The sequence below is a fragment of the Engraulis encrasicolus genome, chromosome 11, assembly GCF_034702125.1.
Source record: "Engraulis encrasicolus isolate BLACKSEA-1 chromosome 11, IST_EnEncr_1.0, whole genome shotgun sequence".
Taxonomy (NCBI): Eukaryota; Metazoa; Chordata; class Actinopteri; order Clupeiformes; family Engraulidae; genus Engraulis; species Engraulis encrasicolus.
Genome location: NC_085867.1, coordinates 7,180,442 through 7,192,121, shown reverse-complemented (window position 1 = coordinate 7,192,121; position 11,680 = coordinate 7,180,442). Strand labels below are relative to the sequence as shown.

Genomic DNA, 11,680 nt, shown 5'->3' with positions numbered 1-11,680 from the left:
TCTCTTCTCCGACCTCTCTAGCCATGTGGGCTGAGATGAGGAGGATAGCAGAGGGATGTGTGTGTGTGTGGGGTGTTACTATGTGTGAGAGGGCTCTTGTGGAGAGAGAGAGAGAGAGAGAGAGAGAGAGAGAGAGAGAGAGAGAGAGATAGTGTGTGTGTGTGTGTGTGTGTGTGTGTGTGTGTGTGTGTGTGTGTGTGGGTGTGCGTGTGCGTGTGTGCAAGTTCTTGTGCGTATGTGCATGTGGGTTTCTGAGAAATGGGGGTAATGCTCTGATCAGATCTGTTCAAAGTTCACAGCGTTTTAAGGTCAACTGCTACACTCCGCTCCACTACTCTACACAGACACCACGCTACCCAGTCAGATCTACAGAGGATCTCTGCCCGCCTTGATCTAGTGCTGCTCCAATCAGATTGCAGCATACTCATATAGAACTGTCCCTGACTAGGGTTGTAAATCAGAGCCTTTGTGGCGATTCAATTTGATATACAGTGCCCTCCATAATTATTGGCACCCCTGGTTGAGATGTGTTTTTTAGCTTCCAATTATTATTATTTTTTTCTAAATAATATGGGACCTTAAAGATGGCCTCTCAACGTCATTTAATTAATATTGCCGTGTTCCCAATTGTTATTGAATGTGTTACGCGTTGGTCCTGTTTTAAAAAACGTTCTGGTTGCTTTGTTTCGAGACGTTTTTGCAAGCTGGCAAGGTGGCTTGTGGAGAAACGAGAGAGTGTTCCGTGTTTCTCGTGGAAATGCGTCTCTGATTGGCTCACTCCTCCTGCTCTCAAAGAAACGCGTCTCTGATTGGCTCAGTCCTCCAGTTCTTGGAGAGAATGTAATGGGAAACAGAGTCGCCACTTCCCCGGGTGGTACTGCACTATAGGGGCGCCAACGGAGGCGTGCAGGCTCCATTCAGGGCTGTGCTCTTTCGACAGCGACCCCTAGGCGAGCTGCAGGCAACCAGAGTGAGCTGGCTTTATGTATGAGGCTTTGTGCTGTGTGTGTACCAGAGAGTAGCAACCAGCTGATAGCTAAGCTAAGCTATGTTTCGGGCCACCAGACGTTGCTTGTTTTGAAAACAAGCAGAAAAAAATTACTCGACATGTTTTTAGATAAATGGGTCGATATAAACCTTTGTGGGCAACGCCTTCTTTCGACGTGACGAAACACAGAAAGGCTTTCGTGATTCGCTCGTTTCTCTGCATTATTTATGTAAATTGGGAAACACCGGGAAACACAGCCAGGAGAGTTGACGCACCGCTATGAGAGCCTTGCAAGTGAGTTTAACTTGGGGTGACCGTCCGATCTTCGAAAGGAGTGAGTAAAACTGAGTTTTATCGGAAGTTGGCCTTTAATGGAAAAAAAGAGAAAAATCCAACCTTCAATACAAGTGCATTTATTCAGGGGGGAAAAAATCCCACATAAAGAAATAATTATTTGACATCAAAAAATGTGTGTCACAATTATTAGCACCCCTGGTGTTAATATTTTGTACAACCCCCTTTTGCCAACAAAACAGCACCTAATCTTCTCCTATAATGTTTCACAAGATTAGAAAAGACAGAAAGAGGGATCTTCAGCCATTCCTCTTTGCAGAATCTCTCTAAATCATCCAGAGACCTGGGTCCTCTCCTCTGTACTCTCCTCTTCAGCTCACCCCACAGGTTCTCAATGGGGTTGAGGTCTGGGGACTGAGATGGCCATGGGAGGAGCTTGATTTTGTGTCTGGTGAACCATTTCTGTGTAGATTTGGCCATATGTTTAGGGTCATTGTCTTGCTGAAAGACCCAGTGACGACCCATCTTCAGCTTTCGGGCAGAGGGCAACAGATTTTGACTTAAAATGTCCTGGTATTTCAAAGCATTCATGATGCCATGCACCCTAACAAGGTTCCCAGGGCCTTTGAAAGCGAAACAGCCCCACAGCATCACTGACCCACCCCCATACTTCACAGTGGGTATGAGGTGCTTTTCAGCATGCGCATCTTTCGTGGCACGCCAGACTCTTTTAGAGTGTTTGTTGCCAAAAAGCTCAATCTTGGTCTCATCTGACCAAAGCACACAGTCCCAGTTGAAGCCCCAATACCGCTTGGCGAACTCCAGATGTTTGCGTTTATGATTGACAGCGAGGAAAGGTTTTCTCCGTGCATGCCTCCCAAACAGCTTGTTGGCGTGTAGACAGCGCCTGATGGTTGATTTGGAGACTTTGTGACCCCAGGATGCTACCATTTCTTTGTAATTCTGTAACAGTGAGCTTTGGAGATCTTTTGATTTCTCTTACCATCCTCCTCACTGTGCGTGGTGGCAAAATAAACTTGGGTCCTCGTCCAGGCTTGTTTACCACTGTTCCAGTTGTTTTGAACTTCTTACAGTGGATATGGGCAGCTGCAGTTGAGTGGCAATCTNCTTGTAGCCTCTGCCTGACCTGTGAAGGTCGACGCACATATGCCTCACTTGTATGCTGTGTTCCTTTGTCTTTCCCATGTTTAAGAGTGGATAAGAGAAATGGCCTCGGTGTCACGTCATATTTATACCCCAGGGAAACAGGAAGTGATGAATTACTAATTAAATGTTCCTACATACTCTGGTAAACTTTGTAAACTACTGTAGAAATGACAGAAATGCTTCAATTATATTTATTTCCTGGGAATTGTTAAGGGTGCCAATAATTGTGGAACAGGTGATTTAATGAAAAATAATTTTTTTTTAGTCAGGGATTTTTTTATTTTCTTACAATTAATTTGAGTTGAAGGCTACATTTTCCTACAATTTTCAGTGTGACAGTATTCTTCTGCAATAAACACTGAATTTATTTTAAGGCTTTTAACACATCTCAACCAGGGGTGCCAATAATTATGGAGGGCACTGTAATTATCGATTTCTTTGGTCAGCGATTTGATTATTTTCAATACTTAGGAATGCTCCTAGATTAAAAGTTAAAAGTTCCATGTTTTTTTTTTATTTACAGGCTTGGCTTATGTGTGAAAATTTAAATAAATGAACAAAAGCTGAAATATCTGCATGCATTTTATTTGAGGAACATTATTATTACACTCAGTATTACTATTACTGCATAAGCAAAATAAAATGCCTCACAAAATGAGTGAAATAAGAACAAAAATCGATTAATTGATTTATAACGATTAATCGATTCTCTTTTGAACAAATCGATTAATTGAATCACCAGCTTCAATTAAAAAAAACTTAAAATTTTATTTTTTTATTTTTAATGGAGGCATGCTTGCGTCCATCATGATAATGAAGATATGCCTGCAAATATTCTTGTTGCATATGGGTGTGTAATGTAATGTAGTGCGCTGCCTGTCCGGAATGATTGTCTTCCCGGAATGTGTTTAACACACAGCATTACAGTGCATTACATTAAATGTGATGTATTGTGATGTGATGCTGTCTCCCCTCCCTCCAGTGACAGTGTGTCCAGCGTGGGCTCAGTTAAATGTAGTAGAGTGTAATGTAATGATGTGTTGCATGTAATGTAATATAATGTAATCTCCCCTCCCTCCAGTGACAGTGTGTCCAGTGTGGGCTACTGCAATGTAATGTAATGTAATGTAATATAATGTAATGTGTGTTGAATGTAATATAATGTGATGTAATGTAATGTAATGTAATGTAATTTCCTCTCCCTCCAGTGACAGTGTGTCCAGTGTAACGGTGTGTTAAATGTAATGTAATGTGATGTAATATAATATAATGTAATGTAATGTAATGTAATGCAATCTCCCCTCCCTCCAGTGACAGTGTGTCGAGCGTGGGTTCGGTGGGTACGGAGGATGTGGGCGAGGGCATCCGCGGCTGGCTGGGCGTGCCCAGGGGTCGAAGGTCAAGCTCCCCCTACAGCTCCCCCACCAGCGGACGCCAGTCAGTCACAGACACCATGAGCACATACAGCTTCCGGTAAGATTGAGGCATACACACACACACACACACACACACACACACACACACACACACACACACACACACACACACACACACACACACACACACACACAGCTTCCGGTAAGATCACACACACACACACACACACACACACACACACACACACACACACACACACACACACACATACACACACACACACACATTGACACATGACACACATATACACACACACACACATATTATAATGAACATTTCATCTGTTATAGTACACATTGTGCTGATGTGGGCAAGTGCATTCAGTCAGATATTTTGCATATTGGTGAGCTCTACAACGGTACATGACCTAGCTCTAGTCTAGACTGTGCCGACTTTGATATTCAGCCGCTCTCCTCTTTTCAAAAGGTCGTGCTACTTCCTCGCCTGTCCAGGCAGCACTAAAATGAGCCATTAAGCTAAAAACACTAAAAATGAGCCATTAAGCTAAAAACACAACAGCACCTGACAGAACAAAACACACTTTTTGTAGGTGTGTGTGTTTAAAGCAGAGCAAACTAGAGTGCTGTAAAGTGGGCCTATTCTATTCTGCATAGACCTGTCTAACACGAGAGACACTCTAGCCCACTAATGTGCTGCTCTGGGTCTGGCTGCGCGACGAACAAGCAGATGATGACAGAAATTTCCATGAGGTGAACTCACTTACAAAGCAGCAGCGGAAGCAGCAGCACATCTTGAATACATCATTACGAGAGAGAGAGGGGGGGGGGGGAGAAAGAGAGAGAGAAACAGTAGAGACCGGCACAGACACATACAGCAGTGAGGATGGAGAGAGAGAGAGAGAGAGAGAGAGAGAGAGAGAGAGAGAGAGAGAGAGAGATTTTTTTTACTTGCCCTTCCCTTTTTTGTACTTCACTGGCTTAATGGAAGCTGTATATAATTAAATAAATAGGAAAAAAAACATTGAATATTTAATTGTGCTCCCAGGGTGTCTGAATTAAAGGAATATTTTAAAAAGCAACCCAGGGCTGCGTTTGTGTGGGCTGTGTAGGATGAGAAGAGAGAAGAGAGGGGAGAGAGGAGGAGGAGGAGGAGATAAAGAGGAGGGTAAAGAGATGAGACCGAGGAGGGGGGAGAGAAAGGGGAGAGAGAAGGAGAAGAAAAGGAGGAGGGTGAAGGAGAGAAGAGACGGAGAAAGAGGAGAGAGAGGGAAGAGAGGAGGGAGAGGAGAAGAGAAGAGGGGGAGCTGAAAGGAAGGAGAGAGAATAGAGGGATAGGAAGAGGGATGAGTATTTAGTGCTGTGGAGGGCACAGGGGGACAATGGCTGCGGGATGCCTCCTGCGATCCAGTGGATAGCTGAAGAATGAGTAGAGTTTACTGTGTGTATACCGTATAGAAGTCAATACGGTCGGTGCACAGGGCTGGACTGAGATCGAAAAAACAGCCTGGGAATTATTGGCATAGACCAGCCTTGGGGTGGGCGATATGACGTTATTATACGATACGATTAGACTTTATTGTCAGTTTTCACTGAAATTCATTTTGCTTCACTGAGCAACACTCATTTAAGACAGGACCTACACATTACATCACATCACAAGACTATTGCACAACTGACAAAAAACAGAGGACACAGGCACAGGGAGAATGCCCTGCATGCCAGACTACCAGTCCAGCCCTGGCCCAATAGGAAACTGCCCTGTATGCCAGACTACCAGGCCAGCCCTGTGGGAAAATGCCCTGTATGTCAGATTACCAGTCCAACCCTTTCCCCCACTGTGAAAATGCCCTGTATGCCAGACTACCAGTCCTGGCGGTGGCGGTGTGACGCAGTGGAGTATTCTCTCCTCTCTGGATCACCAGAGTGAGGGAGAGCACACACACTGTTGAGCAATGCACCAGCCACACACACACACACACACACACACACACACACACACACACACACACACACACACACACACACACACACACACACACACACAAACACACACACACACACTGTTGAGCAATGCACCAGCCACACACACACACACACACACACACACACACACACACACACACACACACACACACACACACACACACACACACACACACACACACACACACACACACAGTGACAGAACATATTACACCTGCAATGCAGTACAGTACAGCACACACAGAGAAAGGCCCCAAAGTGCAGCACTGGCACTCACAACCCTTAAGGCAGTGGTTCCCAAACTATGGGTCGGGACCCAACCTATGGGTTGCCAAAGATCCACAGTGGGTCGCGAAGCCCTCTTGATTTTAAGGGATTTCATTTTAATACTATATATAGCCCATGTTGAATAAATGACAAAGCATTTAAACTAGTATATGCATAGAAGCAACAGAATGTGATACATTAAACATTTATTCTATATTTCACTGAAGACAAAGTGTGGAATAAAATGATAACTAATGAGTTTTCCCAGGAAACAGAGTATCATGTAACTCCCTCTCGTGCGGGCTCTCGCACGGTTGGGTCACCAAAGCTTACAATGGTAAAAATATGGGTCCCTGAAGAAAAAGGTTGGGAACCACTACAGCACATAGAGTATGTGGCTTAAACTACTGCAACAAACACACACACACGCACAAGAGAGAGAGAGAGAGAGAGAGAGAGAGAGAGAGAGAGAGAGAGAGAGAGATGCACTTCACAGAGTACCAGTGTGAAATGAGTACTAGCTATGAGTATTAAGTGCATGCACACAAAATTTTAATCCATTTTCAAGTTTGGCCCGAGACCTTGTTCCAGTTTTTGATTTGGCCCTCAGTCTATTTGAGTTCGACACCCCTGATCTGTATGATAGCGGCTCCATTTCACAGTGGACTTTTTCCAGAAAAGGACATAAAGTAAGCACAGGTGTTATGTCAGCCAATAACATGAGTATGGAGTTAGTGTGGCAAAATCAGATTCTTATTGTATTGGATGTAATTGAGATTGCATCAGTAACACACGGGGTGGTTGACTTGCCAGTTCATGATACCCTGTCAAGCCATCTTAAATGTGAGATTAAATGTGAATATTTAGTCTGGCCCTGTTCAATGAGACATCGGAAGATTGTTGATGGGAACAGCCTGTTGTTTTTCAAACCGTGTCTGTGCCTATTGGCCAAAGCTTTGTCGTCACTCCCTCAAAACCCTGTCCACTTTGCATCCAAGATTCAAAACAAATCTGCAGCGTTGTGATTGTCCAGCCAGATTCAGGGCCTGGGGCATTGTCCGAGGCTAGACCCACTCGCAGGCAAAAAATAATTTTGGCCGCTGGCGGGTGGGGCTAGTTTACTAGGCTAAGTTCATGGTAGAATTTTGGCTGACGTAAAAAATGATCCATACAGCACTCCCATCCTCAACTTTCTCTGGCATCCATTTTCTCCAGTTCAGTCTGGGTTTCTTTTTCACTACTGTACAGTATATTACTCAGTCCCTCCAGTTTTTCGCGATTCAGCGATCGCGTGGATTCATGCAAATTCAATGATATTCCGCATAATTTCACGATGCCACGTAATTCCTGTAAAGCCGCATTTTCCCCGCAAACTTTGGAGTGTTCTGTGGAGTTTATTGATTTATATCAGGGCTTTTTCTGAACGGGGAAATAAGGGCGCCACGCCCTCATACTCCGTGGATGCGCCCTCATGTTTTTTTTTGTTTGTTTGTTTTTTTTTTGAGCGCACCTAGAACATTATGGTTGTGGCACCTGATTGTGGTTTTCAGTTACCAAAAAAACCCAGAAAGGGGTGCAAAATCTTTGCAAAAAATGAGAAAATGCCGCAAAATCTTTGCAAAAAATGAGAAAATGCCGCCACAAAATCAGAAATTTTGACCGCAAAAATCACAAAATCTCAGTGCAAAATCCTGGAGGGACTGATTACTGTTCTCTTCAGTTCAGCAGCCCTCTACTCTGTTTAATGACCTATTAGTCCTCATCTCAGTTCACTCCTCCTCCTTTAACTCTCATCGCTTCAATCTGTCGCTCTCTACTCTTGCTCTCCATCCTCAAACTCTCTTCCCTCCTTTATTACTGTACTTTCCCACTGTGTGGACAGGAGATATCATAACACACACATACATAGCACACACACACACACACACACACACACCATTCTACCGCTGACCACATACCATATTGTACTGTAGATCTCAGAGAAATTAAATTGAATGTTTTTGACTTGCCAATGATTATTCAAATGTGAAGTATTTAAATTCACAAATATGTTCAGCTACCGCAAAGCTCTTCACTCTATTACTTAGTGGGCTCAATTACTTAGTGGGCTCGATTACCAATCCAGTTACTGATATATAAGAGTTTCTTCAGCACACACTGTGAAACATTAGTTTGTCCAGTTGTTCATTTGAAATAATGATCTGCTTGTCATGCCTGGGCGTACATGGTGCTATAATGCTTCTCTCTCTCAATTTTTCTTGTAGTAAGGAGTCGTTTCCACGTAGCCAGATATTTTTAAATGTGGATATTTTTTTCTCCTGTTAACATTGGTTTGGGCCTTCCGTTTCCTCGTAAGCAAAGTTTTAAAACCCACATATGAAAAATCCGGCTTTGAAAATATCCTATTTAGGGGGCTAAAACACACCTGTTACAATGAAGTTTTTTATTTTTATCCACATGTTGTATTTCCATCTAAACTAGGGATGCACGATGTCAAAAATTTCGGCCGATACCGATATCCGATTATGATATTCCGGTTTTGGCCGATGACCAATATTAACCGATACCGATGTTTTTCTTTCTTTTTTTAAACAAAAGAGATGACAATGATGCAAACAATCAGAATTTTTTAATGTCGTCTTATTTCCAAAAACACTTTTTAACTCCCTGTGATAATTAGATAAAAAAATAGAGACAAAATAGAAGACAAACAGTGAAAGTCATCGTCAAGTCCATTCTTTTAGAACCGTAACATATTAAAAAAAACATCGGCGTTAACATCGGCCCAGTTTTACCCATCAGACCGATGTCCGATGTGTTGAATATCGGCCGATATCGGCCGATACCGATACATCTGGCCGATACATCGTGCATCCCTAATCTAAACAGGAGAAAAAAATACCCACATTTCAAAATATCCAGCTATGTGGAAACAGCACCTAAGACTTGCGGACAAACTGGACCGGTACATTGTGTTCCGTTTTGCTATTTGTCTTCTATGTATTATATTTTGTCATTTATGTACAACACCTAGTTTGGTCAGAGTATATACTTAGCGTAAATATGCTACATAAATTAAACATCCCCCCCCCCCTTCCCTGCCCCTACCTCTCTCTCTCTCTCCACCCCCTGCCCCTCTCTCTCTCTCTCTCTCTCTCTCATCCCTCTCTCCACCCAGCTCTTGTCAGGACATGGACGATGACGACAGCACAGAGAAGGGCAGCAGCGTGGCTGGTCCGACCAGTGGAGGTGGCGGTGGCGGCAGAGGTGGCAGCAGTGGGGGCGGTCTGGGGCGGTCCTCGTCCTCCTCAGCGCTATCCGAGCTCCTGGAGGGCCTGCGCAAGAAACGCGCCAGCTGGCACGGCGGCGGGGGCTCCTCGGAGGCGGGCGAGAGGGACAGTGCCATCTCCCTGCCCATCTACCAGACCACCGGGGCCTCCACGCTGCGGCGCCGCCCCTCCGCGCTCTCCCTCGGCCCCGACGAGCTCGCAGACGACCCCCTGGATGGGGCTGGATCGACCGCCGGCTCCACCCTGGCGCCCCCCAGGCCGGGTATTCTGAAGCCCCCAAGCCCTCGTCTGTCGCGGGCCTCTAGTCTGCGCTCCCTGGCTGCCGATCAGGAATCTGAAATAATAGGGTTGCCCTCTAGTGGCGGTGGAGGTGCAGGTGCAGGCAAGCTGACGCGCTTCAGCTCGTCTGATTCGCTGGCGTCGGCTGTGTCGGCTACATCCTCATTAGCTCGCAGCAGGGTGCTGCCCTCCATCTCCATCGCCGAGGAGAGTGACGACGCTGCGGATGACATCACAGGGCGGCCCAGGCCACCAATCCTGTCTGGGGCCGGGGGCGGGCCTCCTCCCACCTTCCAGCCTATCAGGAGGCGTCTGCTGGGCGGGCTGGTGTCAGAGGGCGGGGAGGGCCAGCTGGGGGCGGAGTCGCTGGTGTTCCAGAACCGGCGCCTGGCCCCGGGACCCGACCCAGATGACGAGGATATGGGATTGGGCCGAAGCGGCGGCGGTACCACTGGTGACCCGGCGTTAGACATCCTGCCCGCTATCCGACGTGCCCAGTCCACCAGCAGCCTGGCGGGCAGCTCCATCAGGGGCGGCAACCGGCGAGCGCTCAGCGTCCACTTCGGGGAGCTGCCGCCCTCCACCCGCGCCTCCCGACGCAGCTCCTCCTCGGACTCCTCGAACTCGTCCAGCTCGGGGGGGTCGCAGCGGCCACGGGGCGGGACTGGAGGCAGTGGAGGACGCGGAGAGCGACTGGAGGCCGAGGGCAGCGAGGCGGGCGAGGTCAACGTTAACGACGTCATGAAGAAGTATCTCAAGAAGTCAGAGGTGGACTGAGGTTTCCATGGCGACGACAGAAACAAAAAAGAAAAAACGTAAAGTGAAAAAAAAAGACATGCCAGCAGACTGCTAGTCAAGCACACAACAAGACCAGGTCTATAACTCCTTAACACAGCATGATAGAATGACCTGTTTGGGTGTGTGGAAACAGGGTTTTAGGCAAGAGAGGTGAATAAATGGAGAGGTGGATGGATGGAGCCATTTGGGAGAGCAGGTGCTGTTGTGAGTACGTACGTTGAGTGTGTGTAAAAGCCTTAAAATGTTTCTCTGAAGCACTTTTTTGAAAATCATATCCACTGTGACGCTATGTGAGTGAATGTGACTAGCATGGTTGAAGTTGAATCACCTTGTCACTGCACCATGTACCTCTTGCTTTAGACTCGTCTTTAGTGCTTAACTTAAAGGCTTCGTCTGCTGCGCTTAGGTTAGCTTTTGCCTTAACCTGTTCAGTCTCTTCAGCGGTTACTCACGCCGCAAAAATTGACAGCCAGCGGGAGAAAAAAAGAGCACAGCTAAAAAATAAGAAATCATATGAAATTTTAAAACTTTGTACACATGAGGAAAATAAAAAAAAAAATGTTTAAAAAGGAAATGGTGTGCTGTATTTAATGCAGATGAGATCGCTCACCCTGCCAGGGTCAGATCTATGTTCTCACAGTGTGCGAATATTAGAAAGAGCCCAAGGGCTTCCACCCAGCTTTCAGCATAACAGCTAAAAAGGTAAAAAAGAGAAGAGTAAGACGATTCAAGCCAGTGCATTTCCTAGATCCCGGTGATGTTGTCAACGCCCCCTTTACCTGTAGGAGACCTGCGCTTATAAGCAGGGCTCTAAATTAACACACGCCAACACGCCAAACACGGGTGAAAATTAATTTTGGCTAGTAGAAAAAAATACCTACCCGCCAATTTGGCTAGTAGGCCTAGCGCTCGAGTAGGCTACAGTAACTTATGAACGGTAAACCGCTGCTCTGACGAACGTTATACGGCGAGATTTCCTACATTACCCACGGACACTAGCGTCACGACGTAGCCTCCCACCGTGGGCTTTCCAGTGCATCGAGCGTCAACTCCATGCTGTTGCGCGCGCCAGGAGTGAAAACATTTCAGACGACCAGCCTTCTGTCAGCTAAGCTGCGCTGACAGGCAGCTCTCCTCCTATGCTCTCGTCGCTTTCGCTACAACCTTTTTAACGTCACTACTGTTATTATTACTATATGAACCTTGCTTTAACAGGC

The 11,680-nt window shown here is 45.9% G+C and overlaps 1 protein-coding gene across 1 annotated transcript in view; it reads left to right on the top strand.

The window, feature by feature from the left end:
- Window positions 1-11,047, top strand: part of LOC134457845 (unconventional myosin-XVIIIb-like) — a 137,482-nt gene extending 126,435 nt beyond the window's left edge. Inside the window, exons 44-45 of the mRNA XM_063209824.1 lie at window positions 3,761-3,922; window positions 9,275-11,047. Of these exons, the coding sequence (XP_063065894.1) occupies window positions 3,761-3,922; window positions 9,275-10,442 (1,330 nt within the window). The 3' untranslated portion in view covers window positions 10,443-11,047. The remainder of the gene's footprint in view (window positions 1-3,760; window positions 3,923-9,274) is intronic.
- Window positions 11,048-11,680: the final 633 nt, after the last annotated feature.